Source organism: Coregonus lavaretus (assembly GCF_964263955.1).
Source record: "Coregonus lavaretus genome assembly, chromosome: 27".
NCBI classification, from domain to species: Eukaryota; Metazoa; Chordata; class Actinopteri; order Salmoniformes; family Salmonidae; genus Coregonus; species Coregonus lavaretus.
In genome coordinates, this window is record NC_140014.1 from 22,553,032 (window position 1) to 22,568,979 (window position 15,948).

Here is a 15,948-nt window from a genome sequence, read left to right on the forward strand (position 1 = left end):
CCCCCGACCCTGTCAGCTCCCATGACCCTCCAATGGCCCGTCCCATCACCAACACCCATCCTCGCACGGTTCTACATGTCCCATCTGGGAAACGTGGAGGGATGACTATGGTGCTGACCCAGTCTTGCCCCATCGTACGCCCCTAAACCACGTAAGCCCAACCTTGAACCTGCTCCACGGACTGTATTCTGTGAATATAAATATTGACAGGGCCAGTTTGGCTCAATCTTATCTGCATTTATTAAATTTACTCAGAGGTGTATCAATAGAGTATTTACATTTGACTTCTTATATAGTGTTATATACAGGAATGGGTTGGGAAAAATATGCTTAAGATACAGGCTCTTTTTCATTTTTAATAAAATACAATTAAAGACCAATAGCTTCTTGATCAGATCGTCTTATAAACACATGTTCACAACCTTTAAAAACATGCTATGTTCAAGACAGGAAAATTATTGAGATGGCTGTAAATGGATATTTCAGTTATCAATAGCCACGGAAGTGGATCAGGTCCACATTCGACAGAGCAGAGCTTCTGAGGTCTCTCTCTCCCTCTCCATAAAGCCAGGGCCTTCAGATCATCCTATAACATCACCTCTGCATGGACCACGCACATCGCACACAGACAGCAGGTTCATGTTTATATGTACAGTGAGGGAAAAAAGTATTTGATCCCCTGCTGATTTTGTACGTTTGCCCACTGACAAAGAAATGATCAGTCTAGAGACAGAATAACAACAACAAAAATCCAGAAAAACGCATGTAAAAAATGTTATCAATTGATTTGCATTTTAATGAGGGAAATAAGTATTTGACCCCTCTGCAAAACATGACTTAGTACTTGGTGGCAAAACCCTTGTTGGCAATCACAGAGGTCAGACGTTTCTTGTAGTTGGCCACCAGGTTTGCACACATCTCAGGAGGGATTTTGTCCCACTCCTCTTTGCAGATCTTCTCCAAGTCATTAAGGTTTCGAGGCTGACGTTTGGCAACTCGAACCTTCAGCTCCCTCCACAGATTTTCTATGGGATTAAGGTCTGGAGACTGGCTAGGCCACTCCAGGACCTTAATGTGCTTCTTCTTAAGCCACTCCTTTGTTGCCTTGGCCATGTGTTTTGGGTCATTGTCATGCTGGAATACCCATATACGACCCATTTTCAATGCCTTGGCTGAGGGAAGGAGGTTCTCACCCAAGATTTGACGGTACATGGCCCCGTTCATCGTACCTTTGATGCGGTGAAGTTGTCAGGTCCCCTTAGCAGAAAAACACCCCCAAAGCATAATGTTTCCACCTCCATGTTTGACGGTGGGGATGGTGTTCTTGGGGTCATAGGCAGCATTCCTCCTCCTCCAAACACGGCGAGTTGAGTTGATGCCAAAGAGCTCCATTTTGGTCTCATCTGACCACAACACTTTCACCCAGTTCTCCTCTGAATCATTCAGATGTGCATTGGCAAACTTCAGACGGGCATGTATATGTGCTTTCTTAAACAGTGTGACCTTGCGGGCACTGCAGGATTTCAGTCCTCCTAATCGCACCAACTGTTGTCACCTCTCACCAAGCTGCTTGGCGATGGTCTTGTAGCCCATTCCAGCCTTGTGTAGGTCTACAATCTTGTCCCTGACATCCTTGGAGAGCTCTTTGGTCTTGGCCATGGTGGAGAGTTTGGAATCGGATTGATTGATTGATTGCTTCTGTGGACAGGTGTCTTTTATACAGGTAACAAGCTGAAATTAGGACCACTCCCTTTAAGAGTGTGCTCCTAATCTCAGCTCGTTACCTGTATAAAAGACACCTGGGAGCCAGAAATCTTTCTAATTGAGAGGGGGTCAAATACTTATTTCCCTAATTAAAATGCATATCAATTTATAACATTTTTGACATGCGTTTTTCTGGATTTTTTTGTTGTTATTCTGTCTCTCACTGTTCAAATAAACCTACCATTAAAATGATAGACTGATCATTTCTTTGTCAGTGGGCAAATGTACAAAATCAGCAGGGGATCAAATACTTTTTTCCCTCACTGTATAACTAACTGCTCAGTAGAACTGCTCACACAGGCCTGAGAATATACTGCCTTCTTTAGATCAACTATACCAGTACTTTTTATAATGAGGTCTAGAAGGTTGTGAACCACACCTAATGCCTGCTTTCACAGCCAGGTAGGGCATGTCACTACCATGTCTTCTGCCCTGATTTGTCTTAGTTCCAAACATATCCAGCAGCATGGAGTGTGATTCATCCAGTCTTAGTAATAATGTATTTAACTAATTCTGCAGGGATGACAGACTCTCCTCTGTCATTCATTCCTCTCTCAGCTCCCCCCTGCTCACTTCCACAGATATCTCTGGTAATTACATGAAGGCTTTTATGGCCCAGCAGCAGCCTAGCACTGATTCATCTGCAGGTAGAACACACAGCTCCTCCACAGCCAGACCGTGACAGAGGAACCGTAAAAACAGCAGCAGGGGGGCACACCAGGCACAACAGCCTTTCAGTGGGATATCAATAGAATGAAACCAATATGAAAGATGGAATAACTAAATTCATTACAGGGCACTTGAATTGCTTTATTCCTGGATACGAAGTGGAGTGTGTTTGTTGGAAATAATATGTTCTCCTCTGAGGCTGTGAGACTCAGAGCTCAGTCCCCAGTCAGTGCTGTGGTGACTGGTATGCTGTCAGTGAGACATGCCCTCTAATGAAGCATTTGCTGAAGTGACAGATTCACAGACAGACTGTTGTGGCTGTTACCCCATTAAACCAAATGAGCGAGAAAGAGGAGGAGGTGGAGGAATGTAAGGAGGGGTTTAAATCCTCATTACTGATGATTTGCACATCCACATACTGAGACAGAACAAAATACAGCATCTCCATGTTATGCAGGTAGTCCGAACTCTCTTCATCATTTGAAAAGTAATGCTCCAACTTTTACCTTTATTTCTATGTCCTGCTGTGAATTACTTCCCTTGTTGGAAACTGTGAAAGTAGAGTGTATGTTGTTGAGGCAGATTCTGTAAATGATCACCCACCTCAACCCCCACACCTCCACACACACACTCTCTCTCTACCCATGCCTGGACAGTTTGGAGTGTGGATGGGAGGAGGTATGGGGCTAGAAAAAGAGCAGGGTCTTTCAAGCATTAACTTGGAGTTACAAAGTAACCTGTAGGGAGAGTTGTCATAGAAACACAGCTCATTATAATGAAAAATGAGAAGTATAAAGACAGGGATGGGGCACATACCTTCCATTTTAACCACAACTAAAACTGTTTACTGTACTTGTACAGCTGTAACATACAGAGAGAGGGTTTCAGGGGACAAATGCTTATGTTGCCAGTGGCAGGATTTGAAGCACACTTTGATTGATTGATATATAAATAACAAAAGGATAACAGAGATGTATGCCACCATAACTAACTAGGGAAGTTATTATATAACTAATGGTGTCATACCAAAGGGCTATGCTAATTTATCAAAAAAGAAAAGTCAACTACAGTACATCAAGAACCGTAGCAGCCGTGGCGGAGCATAGGACACCACATACAGCCAAGCGAAGAGAGAACCTGAGCGGAGGACTCAAAAACAAGTGAGGTGAGACAAGTTCCTTTGATTTCAACACTGAAAGTAATTTAGACCATCCAGATTTCATAATATTAACAAACCCAAATTAGAGTGCGATTGCTTGACTGATCAACAGACTTTCGCTAAAAGCAAAAGCCTAGCATAGCAGCCTGACGGCCATAGCAGAGGGCTAGTGGTGGACTATGGGCTCTACTGGCTCCAGGTCCAGGCTGAGTCAGGTGGCCCCGTGTCACAGTCAGCCAGAGGGAGACCAGGACCAGCAGGCCAGTCATCCCACCTCACAATGGACCATCCCTGCTGTGCCAACCCCACTGGAGCCACAGCATGGGCCCCTAGGACATAGGAGGACTACCCAGCTGCCCCCACTGAAACTGGAAAACCCTGCAAGCTTCCCACCACTATCTACAGGTCAGTATACAAACGTAATTTTTTTCTCACAATTTGGTTGTCATCATCATGAAGGCTTAACTGTCTTGTGTGTCTATGTGTGTATATGCATGTGTGTAAGAATCATCATATGTAGCAAGCAGCCTCCCACAGAGTCAAAGCAACATTTGGGGACCAAGCATCATTCATTCTCATCCACCACGAAGACTACAGGTCAGAACAGTATAGCTTTCACTACCATTTTACTACAAACTGTCACAAGCATTTTTGTTCAAGTGTTCCTAAATTCCTACTTTGTTATTTTCCTATCTCTATGTGAAATAAATTGTATTCTAATATAGTGTCTAGGACTCTATATTGGGGGAGAAGTGGCTGTATCATTGCATTGACTGTTGTTGTGATGTACAGTTGAAGTTGGAAGTTTACATACACCTTAGCCAAATACATTTAAACTCAGTTTTTCACAATTCCTGACATTTAATCCTAGTAGAAATTCCCTGTCTTAGGTCAGTTAGGATCACCACTTTATTTTAAGAATGTGAAATGTCAGAATAATAGTAGAGAGAATTATTTATTTCAGCTTTTAGTTCTTTCATCACATTCCCAGTGGGTCAGAAGTTTACATACACTCAATTAGTATTTGGTAGCATTGCCTTTAAATTGTTTAACTTGGGTCAAATGTTTCAGGTAGCCTTCCACAAGCTTCCCACAATAAGTTGGGTGAATTTTGGCCCATTCCTCCTGACAGAGCTGGTGTAACTGAGTCAGGTTTGTAGGCCTCCTTGCTCACACACGCTTTTTCAGTTCTGCCCACACATTTTCTATAGGATTGAGGTCGGGGCTTTGTGATGGCCACTCCAATACCTTGACTTTGTTGTCCTTAAGCCATTTTGCCACAACTTTGGAAGTATGTTTGGGGTCATTGTCCATTTGGAAGAGCCATTTGCGACCAAGCTTTAACTTCCTGACTGATGTCTTGAGATGTTGCTTCAATATATCCACATAATTTTCCTTCCTCATAATGCCATATATTTTGTGAAGTGCACCAGTCCCTCCTGCAGCAAAGCACCCCCACAGCATGATGCTGCCACCCCCGTCCTTCATGGTTGGGATGGTGTTCTTCGGCTTGCAAGCCATCCCCCTTTTTCCTCCAAACATAACGATGGTCATTATGGCCAAACAGACCAGAGGACATTTCTCCAAAAAGTACGATCTTTGTCCCCATGTCCAAACCGTAGTCTGGCTTTTTTATGGCGGTTTTGGAGCAGTGGCTTCTTCCTTGCTGAGCGGCCTTTCAGGTTATGTCGATATAGGACTTGTTATACTGTGGATATAGATACTTTTGTACCTGTTTCCTCCAGCATCTTCACAAGGTCCTTTGCTGTTGTTCTGGGATTGATTTGCACTTTTCGCACCAAAGTACTTCTAAAGCCATGCCATCATTTTCTGGAATTTTCTAAGCTGTTTAAAGGCACAGTCAACTTAGTTTATGTAAACTTCTGACCCACTGGAATTGAGATACAGTGAATTATAAGTGAAATAATCTGTCTGTAAACAATTGTTGGAAAAATTACTTGTGTTATGCACAAAGTAGATGTCCTAACCGACTTGCCAAAACTATAGTTTGTTAACAAGAAATTTGTGGAGTGGTTGAAAAACTAGTTTTAATGATTCCAACCTAAGTGTATATAAACTTCCGACTTCAACTGTATGTGTACTCACGCAGACCTCCCATCATTCTCTCTCCTCAGGCGTTGCAACCGCTGGCCCCTCTTAGCACAGGCCTCAAGGTTACTGGCAATCACATGGCCATGGTAAAAAAAAAAACATACAAAAACATCAGTGCCATTTTGTCTCTGTGTATGCCTGTGTGTTGACATGTATACAAAGCCTTGGTCAATTTTGAAGCTGTTTAAATTACCTTATGCTTGTGTTTGGGGCACACGGTGGCACCAGCTGCCATCCAAAGGTGCAGATAGATACTGTAATGGATTTCCAATGCCTTCATAAAGTATTCACACCCCTTTCTCCACATTTTGTTGTGTTACAAAGTGGGATTAAAATGAATTTAATTGTAATTTATTGTCCACGATCTACACAAAATACTCTGCAATGTCAAAGTGGAAGAAAAATTCAACAACAAAAAAATATCCTAATGGAAAATAAAACATGAATATACCTTGATTAGATAAGTATTCAACCCCCTGAGTCAACAGATGTTATAATCACCTTTGGCAGTGATTACATTTGTGAATGATTACATTTGTGAGTCTTTCTGGGTAAGTCTCTAAGAGCTTTGCAAACCTAGATTGTACAATATTTGCCCATTATTCTTTAAAAAATTCTTCAAGCTCTGTCAAGTTGGTTTGCTAGACAGCCATTTTCAAGTCTTGCCATAGATTTTCAAGCTGATTTAAGTTAAAACTAACTAGGCCACTCAGGGAAATTCAATGTCGTCTTGGTAACTAACTCCAGTGTATATTTGGCCTTGCGTTTTAGGTTATTGTCCTGCTGAAAGGTGGATTTGTCTCACTCTAAGATTTTGCCTGTGCTTAGCTCTATTCCTTTTCTTTTTATCCTAAAAACTCCCTAGTCCTTGCCGATGACAAGCATACCAATAACAAGATGCAGCCACAACCAAGCTTGAAAATATGAAGAGTGGTCTCTGTAGTGACTGGGTGTATTGATACACCATCCAAAGTGTAATTAATAACTTCACCATGCTCAAATGGATATTCAATGTCTGTTGTTGTTGTTTTTTTAACTTCTTTGTGAGGCATTGGAAAACCTCCCTGGTCTTTTTCATTGAATCTGTGCTTGAAATTCACTGCTGGACTGAGGGACATTACAGATAATTGTATTTGTGGGGTACAGAGATGGGGTAGTTATTCACAAATCATGTTCAACACTATTATTGCACACAGAGTTAGTCCATGCAACTTATGTGACTTGTTAAGCACATTTTTACACCTGAAGTTATTTAGGCTTGCCATAACAAAGAGGTTGAATACTTACTGACTTAGATTTCAGCTTTCAAATTTTTTTATTCATTTGTAAAAATTTAACTTAATTCCACTTTGATCTTATGGGGTATTGTATGTAAATCAGTGACACAAAATGTACAGTGGGGGAAAAAAGTATTTAGTCAGCCACCAATTGTGCAAGTTCTCCCACTTAAAAAGATGAGAGAGGCCTGTAATTTTCATCATAGGTACACGTCAACTATGACAGACAAAATGAGAAAAAAATATCCAGAAAATCACATTGTAGGATTTTTAATGAATTTATTTGCAAATGATGGTGGAAAATAAGTATTTGGTCAATAACAAAAGTTTCTCAATACTTTGTTATATACCCTTTGTTGGCAATGACACAGGTCAAACGTTTTCTGTAAGTCTTCACAAGGTTTTCACACACTGTTGCTGGTATTTTGGCCCATTCCTCCATGCAGCTCTCCTCTAGAGCAGTGATGTTTTGGGGCTGTCGCTGGGCAACACGGACTTTCAACTCCCTCCAAAGATTTTCTATGGGGTTGAGATCTGGAAACTGGCTAGGCCACTCCTGGACCTTGAAATGCTTCTTACGAAGCCACTCCTTCGTTGCCCGGGCGGTGTGTTTGGGATCATTGTCATGCTGAAAGACCCAGCCACGTTTCATCTTCAATGCCCTTGCTGATGGAAGGAGGTCTCACGATACATGGCCCCATTCATTCATTCTTTCCTTTACACGGATCAGTCGTCCTGGTCCCTTTGCAGAAAAACAGCCCCAAAGCATGATGTTTCCACCCCCATGCTTCACAGTAGGTATGGTATTCTTTGGATGCAACTCAGCATTCTTTGTCCTCCAAACACGACGAGTTGAGTTTTTACCAAAAAGTTATATTTTGGTTTCATCTGACCATATGACATTCTCCCAATCCTCTTCTGGATCATCCAAATGCACTCTAGCAAACTTCAGACGGGCCTGGACATGTACAGGCTTAAGCAGGGGGACACGTCTTGCACTGTAGGATTTGAGTCCCTGGCGGCGTAGTGTGTTACTGATGGTAGGCTTTGTTACTTTGGTCCCAGCTCTCTGCAGGTCATTCACTAGGTCCCCCCGTGTGGTTCTGGGATTTTTGCTCACCGTTCTTGTGATCATTTTGACCCCACGGGGTGAGATCTTGCGTGGAGCCCCAGATCGAGGGAGATTATCAGTGGTCTTGTATGTCTTCCATTTCCTAATAATTGCTCCCACAGTTGATTTCTTCAAACCAAGCTGCTTACCTATTGCAGATTCAGTCTTCCCAGCCTGGTGCAGGTCTACAATTTTGTTTCTGGTGTCCTTTGACAGCTCTTTGGTCTTGGCCATAGTGGAGTTTGGAGTGTGACTGTTTGAGGTTGTGGACAGGTGTCTTTTATACTGATAACAAGTTCAAACAGGTGCCATTAATACAGGTAACGAGTGGAGGACAGAGGAGCCTCTTAAAGAATAAGTTACAGGTCTGTGAGAGCCAGAAATCTTGCTTGTTTGTAGGTGACCAAATACTTATTTTCCACCATCATTTGCAACTAAATTCATAAAAAATCCTACAATGTGATTTTCTGGAATTTTTTTCTCTCCATTCGTCTGTCATAGTTGATGTGTACCTATGATGAAAATTACAGGCCTCTCTCATCTTTTTAAGTGGGAGAACTTGCATAATTGGTGGCTGACTAAATACTTTTTTCCCCCACTGTAAATGTAATCAATTTTAAATTCAGGCTGTAACACAACAAAATCTGGAAAAAGTCAAGGGGTATGAATTCTTTCTGAATGCACTGTACATGCTTATGTTCCTCAGTCTTCAAAACAATTACATGGGATTTGATTTAGTCAGGAATGTTGTTATGGGAGGTAATTTACCAGAGAGAGCAAGAGCGATAGATAGGTAGACAGCTGGTGAGCTGTGAGCCTGGGCCCCTCCTGTCCCAGTGGGCCTGATTAAAGCGTTGGTGGAGTGGAAAGTGGGGTGGTCTACAGCCCTGACTGGCCCTCAATGGGATCCGCTTTCAGGGTACAGGGAACAGGAAAACCCCCACTACCAGGCAAACACACACGTGCGTGCACACAGTCCCTCACAAACCGACATACTGTATATAACATAATTTGTACATTTTGATGTTTCATTACATAGGGCATGATCTAGGGATCAACATTTTTTCTGTAGCATATCATTGATGCATTATGTGTATACATGATATGTGACTGACTATATTATATTTTAAACAACCATTTGGTGGTGACTCATGCATGGCATGGTCTCGCTGGCTGTGTGGGTTGGGTTGTGTAGGGAGGACTCCTGGAGGCACAGATGGTCCTCAGTCAACAGGCCCAGCGGAGACGGAGAGCCCACCAGAGACGAGTCCGAGAGCAGTGGGTCCACGAGAGGACCATCTACACAGATAATGGTGAGACTGGATACATTTTGTTAATCTGGCTGACACCAAACTCAGTCTTCCTGACTGCAGTGTCACAGCTCTCCCTCGATGTGTACCACGTGAGTCGCTTCAGCCAGGCTAACATTTTTTTTACCACCAACTTGAACATGTTCTAAGTTATGCGTACAATCCACAGGGCTCTAGTACTTAAATAGATTGTGTACTTTACTTACTTTATTATTGTGTTGCTCCCTTGGCCTTTGTAGTTGGAGGACCTAGCAGCAAAGGGATACCGAGACTGCATTTGCTGAACAGGCCAACCCAAAAGGACATATTTTGGGATGAGATGACAGGAGAGAGCCTTGACCTCAAGGAGATCCTCCAACCAAGCCCCCTTCCCCTGGAGCAGGGAGAGAGCCAGCAGTCCCAGCCTGGACCACCACAGTGCCTTTGTCGGGATGAGGAGCTGATCAACAGAGACCTGGCTTGGGGAGGCCTCAGGAGTCCTCACTGGAAAACCAATACTCTCACAGACAGAGTGGCAGGGGAGACAGATGGTGGACTGACCATGAGGAAAACCTTACCTTGGATGCTGGACTGGAAGACAGAGAAACAAAGAGATCCAATTCCCAAACACTTGAGCTCTTTGGGAGATAGTGAGAGGGCTAGTAGGTGGCCTCTGAGAGAAGGCATTAGAGGTCTTTGTCATGGGGAGAGAGGGATTTGGGAACCTGACCTGGACTAGGAGCTGTTTGTGAGGTGTACTAATCTGGATTAGACCAGATCTCCAATCTCAGTTTGCGAAATGCTAATGGTCTATTGATGGTCACTTCATTTTGAAAAGCAGAAATTGTAGCCAGTTTATCTTTTAAACTGTTAGCATTTTTACTGTATGACGACATGGCAAACTAAAATATTGGTTTGTCATAACCAAAGTATTTCAGAAAATGTGTCCACCACCAGTGTTAAACTATCACCTGAATGTATTCATAGGATTGCTTCATTAGAATAGCAGCTGTGGTTAAAGTAAGTCTCATTATGGGAACAAATCTGTTTTCCATAACAAATAAATGTGTTTATGACAGTGAATCAGTGTGTATGATTATTCCAGCCTGTTTGAAGAAAGTGTGTGGCGCCCTCTAGGGATGATAGTGATACTACAGGTGTGGAAAGGACTAAAATGAGCTTGACACAACACCAGCATAATGTTCAGAAGGTGAGAAAGCACATTAAAATACATTTGGCTTTTCGATTTTATGTCCGTCATGATTAATAATACATGGCATTTATATAGTGCTTTTCAAGGATCCAAAGTCGCTTTAACGTTGTTAATCTATAAAACAATCGAAAATGGACAGATAAAATACTGACCCCACCAAAAAGTACAATCCCAATAATGAATTACCAAATACTTTGTCCATCTTAAATTGAAAGGTGTCTTGCGATATACTTTTGAAAGAAGCCCCACAGAGGCCATAAAATATATCTGACCATGTTTTGTTTGACGTCTTCAAGACCTCTAGACTCAATGGTACCGAGCCAAAAATGGGTACGTACAAATGGTACAAACTTATTTCCCTCAATGACCGTTTAATTTAGCTTCAAAGATCATGTATTTTCAAAATTATCTTTGGGATTGATATTTTGTTTAATGAGAAGCACATTGAAGAGCTCTTATGTTCCCCAATTCCCTTCAACATTGAAAATATCTATTGTACTTCAGGGCTCCTTTTACCCTAACAGGAAATTGCTTATTGCAGAAATCCTCTCCACCTTTATGAAAACCCTGATGGAAGCTCTTAGTAGGACTAGAGAGACAGAGTAGAACTGGCCAGCTACCACACACCTGGGGCCACAGTGGTGAACACACAACAAGACAAGGGACAGCTGCATTTTGTTCTTGAATCGAGTGAGCGGTATCCTCTTTTCCTATGACTTCTGAAACATTTAGGCTGTATAGCCCCTATAAATGGCTTTATGAAGACATTCAGTTTGCATAGTCTTACTCTTCTTCCCAACTTGTTTTTAGTCCTCTAATAAAAAAACAAAAGGACAGAGGCAAGCTGTTGTTTTGTTTGTAATTGATTTAGTTTGGTACAGGTCAAGGGCTAGGGTGTGTTATTTTCAGTTCATTTCCACTGGCCACTAAAATGCCAAAAGTATTCCCAATCCACCAAAGAAAACTGTGGTACGTGTCTCCAATTTTCCTTCATGATCTTGCTGGATTTTCTGTGGCTTTGATGTTTCCCTTGTAGGGAGGACGTTTGTTCCTGAGACTGGGAGAAATAGGCCAGAGACACTGACTGCATTGCTACCGGAGCCACAGTTTGAGCCGTAGAGCATCCACTCCATTTAAATAGTATTGGAAGAGCCTTTTGTCCCTCACAAAGCCCAGGTTCTCATACAGTTTCTGGGCTGATTGGTTGGTGATCTCAGTCTCCAGCACCACCTGTTAAAGTCAACAAAATCAAGTAATTTGTAAGAGATTGTTACCTCTATCTCAATTCTGAATACTATACAACAACATGGTATTCAATGGCATTTTCAGTTTCAAATGTGCATTGGTGGAATGAGATTAGAATCAAGCTTAAACCTGTCACTGTTTATGGTAAAGAGTGTGGCCTGTTATCTTCTAGTTAAAATGTGGCCTAATGCAAGGTGAATGATTTTTGTGTGGGGGGGGGGATACTGCTCGAAACTAAAAATGTAATTTAACTATATTTAACAATCAATTTTCGCTATAGTCCTTTCAAATACTTAACACAGAAATGTATTACCCCTCAACAGTTTTCTTAATCTTAGCCTAGCTAGTCATTTTTTAATCATCCAAGTTTGGTAGCTTATGCTGTTGCATGCACATTCTGGCCATGGGTATGGTGTGTTCATATTTTTTTATTTAACCTTTATTTAACCAGGAAAAGCCCATTGAGACCCAGTCTTTTTCAAGGGAGACCTGGCCAAGAAGGCAGACAATCAATACATTACAGAATTAGAACATACAACAATACAACAACATGATCCAGCCTAAAAAAAAGCATTTATACTACTCTGTAACAGAGTCTCCCATCAACATTTTAAATTCATTCAGTGGCACTAACATATCTAGATAAGCATGGATTGTAGACTATTCCATGCCTCTGGTGCACAAGACGAGAAGGCAGTCTTGCCTAATACTGGAAATGTCCTGGGGACTTGAAGTAGCAACCACCTAACAGACTGGGTATGGTAACTGATGGTGGTGAAGGAGACCAGACTACAGAGGTAAAGAGGGAGTTTACCCAAAAGGGCTTTGTAGATGAACACATACAAATGTACGTAGCTTTCTGCGCATATAAAGTGAGGTCCAACCCACCATTTGGTACAAGGTGCAATGGTGGGTGAGTGACTTGGCATTTCTAATAAAGCACAAGGATACATGATAAACAGAGTCCAGTCTCTGTATCACTGGTCAAACGTTCTCATAAAAGGTCCGTGCGCAAAGCCTCAGGAGCAAATGAGTTTGGTAAAGGCATTGACATCATTTTTACATGCAAATCTGATTGGATACAGCATTTGATTATTGAAATATCAGCCCCAATTTAACTTCAGAGTTGCTTTTTTCTTTCTGAGGACTAATCAGGGATATTTTCTGGTACAGCTTTAGCTGGGGACAGGCTACCAAAATCAGGGACTGTCCCTGGAAATCGGGGACGTCTGGCCATACTTGCCTAATGTCTTCCAGGGTAGATGATTATGTAAAAAAAAACATACCTCATCACAGTCCTCATCCATCATAGCATAGATAGCCTTTTTGACTAGATGTGTACCTGAAATGACAGGAGTGATGACAGGTTAGAGGTAAACATGAAACAGTATGATAACTCCACAGTCTTGGAGATCCTCCTAATGCCCACTTACCAATGCCTTTCCTCCGGTATCTGGAGTCCACAGCCAGCATGGCAATGTAGCCACGGTGAATCTTCTTGTGCATATCCAGTTTGCACACAATGGCACCAACACAATCCTTATCCACCATCGCCTGTAGCACAGAGAGGTAAAACAGCTCATTATCTACTGGCTGGCAGATGTGTAGGCTTTTGCTCCAGCCCTGCAAAAACACACCATATTCAGCCCTGAGCATAGCCTGGTAGTGGCAAGCTACTGTACATGATCAGTTAATAAATACATACAACTTTATAGCCGATTAAACTCAACTCCACGATTTAAGATGGAGTTGAGCTATTACCAGTGTGGGCGGACTGGAGATCCGAAGTTACATAAAATGACGTTTTTTGTTGTTGTTTTTTGTACCGATTTCAGCACCCAAAGTAAAGAATTGCCCGCAATTACAAACGACATTGTTATTTTATGTGATGTCGGAGCTCCAGTTCGCCTAAACGAGTCGCCACTCAACTCCATCGTAAATCGTGGAGTTGAGTTTAGTCAGCTAACGTTAGCTAACAACTTTATAGCTCTACGTACCAGGAAGCAGAGTTGAGGCCAGTTATGAATGAAATACCTATATGTATAAATCGAATAAGGCTCTGACAAGTCCTTGGTAATAAGCCTTTTGATGTCTGACATTTGCAGTTCAGACTCGTATGGTACGTATTCCACGTCTCCCTCTATGTTTGAACATAACCCAAGCCTTCTCAGTTCTTCCACAATAACTTGAGAGGTGACAGTGGCAGCAAGCGCGGATGCCACCAAATCTTCTTCAGCACACAGCGTCCCGAGGTCTTCCCTGTCTCCCTCCATCACCACCACTTCTTTGCTGCATGTTAGCTCCCCGTCGAGACTGCTTGAATCTATTTCAGCTATTCCCATGGTTGGCATGTTGTTGTTGATTTCGTTATTGTTCGCATGCAGACAGTGCGTTTAGCCAGCTAACGTTAGCTAGAACGAAAAAAGTTGCTTTGACGGTTAAAGTTGCCACGAGTTGCGAATCTTTTGTTTTTAAAGTATATCATGTCTTTTCTGTAGCTAACCCAACTCATGTACTGTAGCTAACTAATAACTACTAAAGTTTGTTGCTAGGCTAGCTTCTGCCTGTCAAAATGATTGCTGCCGTAAAGCATGCACTGTGCGAAAAACAACTTTACGACACTCATAGAAGTCCGTTTGCTTACGAGTCGCATACAAATCTTAGGAACAGTGTTGTTGAAATGTCAAGAACAAGAAGTCTAAAAATGTTATGAAATAATTGAATGAAGAATAAGACATATCTATAAATCCAAATTAAGTTATTTTTATAGTGCGACACACCGACAGAACTCAATAACATGTTCTCTAGCCCTACCACTGGGTGTCGTAGTATGCTTGACAGTGTGAAGAAAAGGACATATCACTATGTAGATCAGTCTTGGTCCCTGGGCCATATACATATATATTATACCATTATATATTGGTAATGGATCACAAATTAAGAGTTTTTTTGTTTTTGTGAGCAAATCAATGTGGTGCGCCCTTTCTTGTGTTCTGTATAATATTATTTGGGTTCCACAGGTGAGCGCAAAGATGATCAAAAGAGAAAAACCATGCATGTTCATAAAACTAGTAGGCTTACTATTTGATAAACAAGTCAATGTATCAAATCAATTGCTTCAAAACATCTCCCAAAATGCAGCATCTCAATTTAGTTGTGTGATATGTGGGTTCAAGGCTTCTAGCAGAGGCTCGTTAAAATGTGCCCATTCATTTAGCAAGCCTTATTTAACCAACAATGCCATGTCTGCCAGTACAAACCCAGTGACTGCACAGACTCCAGGAGCCAGGCTGACAAGCTCAAGAGCTTTGGAGCAGTCTGCCCCTTCAAAAAAACTTTTCCAGTTCAGTACACACACACTGGGTCTTAAAGCCAAATCAATGTGGAGGGAGGGACGGCTCAGAGGTCCTGGTGTCTGCCACAGCATACTGCTACATAAAAAGAAGGTGAAGGATGCCCTGTGAGCAATTGGTTCCAATTGACAGAGGATTGGTCATGGTCAGTCTTCTGGGTGGAAATTCACATGAGAATGTTGCAATTGCACCAGCAAGGGGGGCAAGAGAGGCCAGTGCTGGACAATAGAACACTCAGAAGAATCTGGCTGCAGTGGAACACACTCAAAGTGGATCACAATCTCCCCCTGCTTTAACCCTTCAACTACCAGATGTTCACATACTTAGCAGTGTCTATATGACCAATATACTGTTTACCTTGCTTACTAAAGACAGGCTATTGTATGTCTTGGGAAACACAGCTTGGTTAAGTTGAGGACACTTAGAAATATCATCCACAGATGTCTGAGCAGGGAAATAGTCTAGGGGGACTCTTAAGACGTGTTTTGTAGACACATACACTACCGGTCAAACGTTTTAGAGCACCTACTCATTCAAGGGTTTTTCTTTATTTTTACTATTTCCGACATTGTAGAATAATAGTGAAGACATCAAAACTATGAAATAACACATATGGAATCATGTAGTAACCATAAAAGTGTTATACAAATCAAAATATAGTGCCCAGCATATGTGGGAACTCCTTCAAGACTGTTGGAAAAGCATTCCAGGTGAAGCTGGTTGAGAGAATGCCAAGAGTGTGCAAAGCTGTCATCA

The 15,948-nt window shown here is 41.9% G+C and overlaps 1 protein-coding gene across 1 annotated transcript; it reads right to left on the reverse strand.

The window, feature by feature from the left end:
- Nucleotides 1–10,578: 10,578 nt before the first annotated feature.
- Nucleotides 10,579–14,678, reverse strand: naa30 (N-alpha-acetyltransferase 30, NatC catalytic subunit). Its single transcript, XM_084144236.1, has 4 exons — nucleotides 13,837–14,678; nucleotides 13,273–13,393; nucleotides 13,126–13,181; nucleotides 10,579–11,824 (listed from the first exon to the last, which is right to left on the reverse strand). The coding sequence occupies exons 1-4, from the start codon at nucleotides 14,188–14,190 to the stop codon at nucleotides 11,687–11,689; spliced, it is 669 nt and encodes a 222-aa protein (XP_084000362.1). The 5' UTR covers nucleotides 14,191–14,678; the 3' UTR covers nucleotides 10,579–11,686.
- Between the last annotated feature and the right edge of the window lie 1,270 nt (nucleotides 14,679–15,948).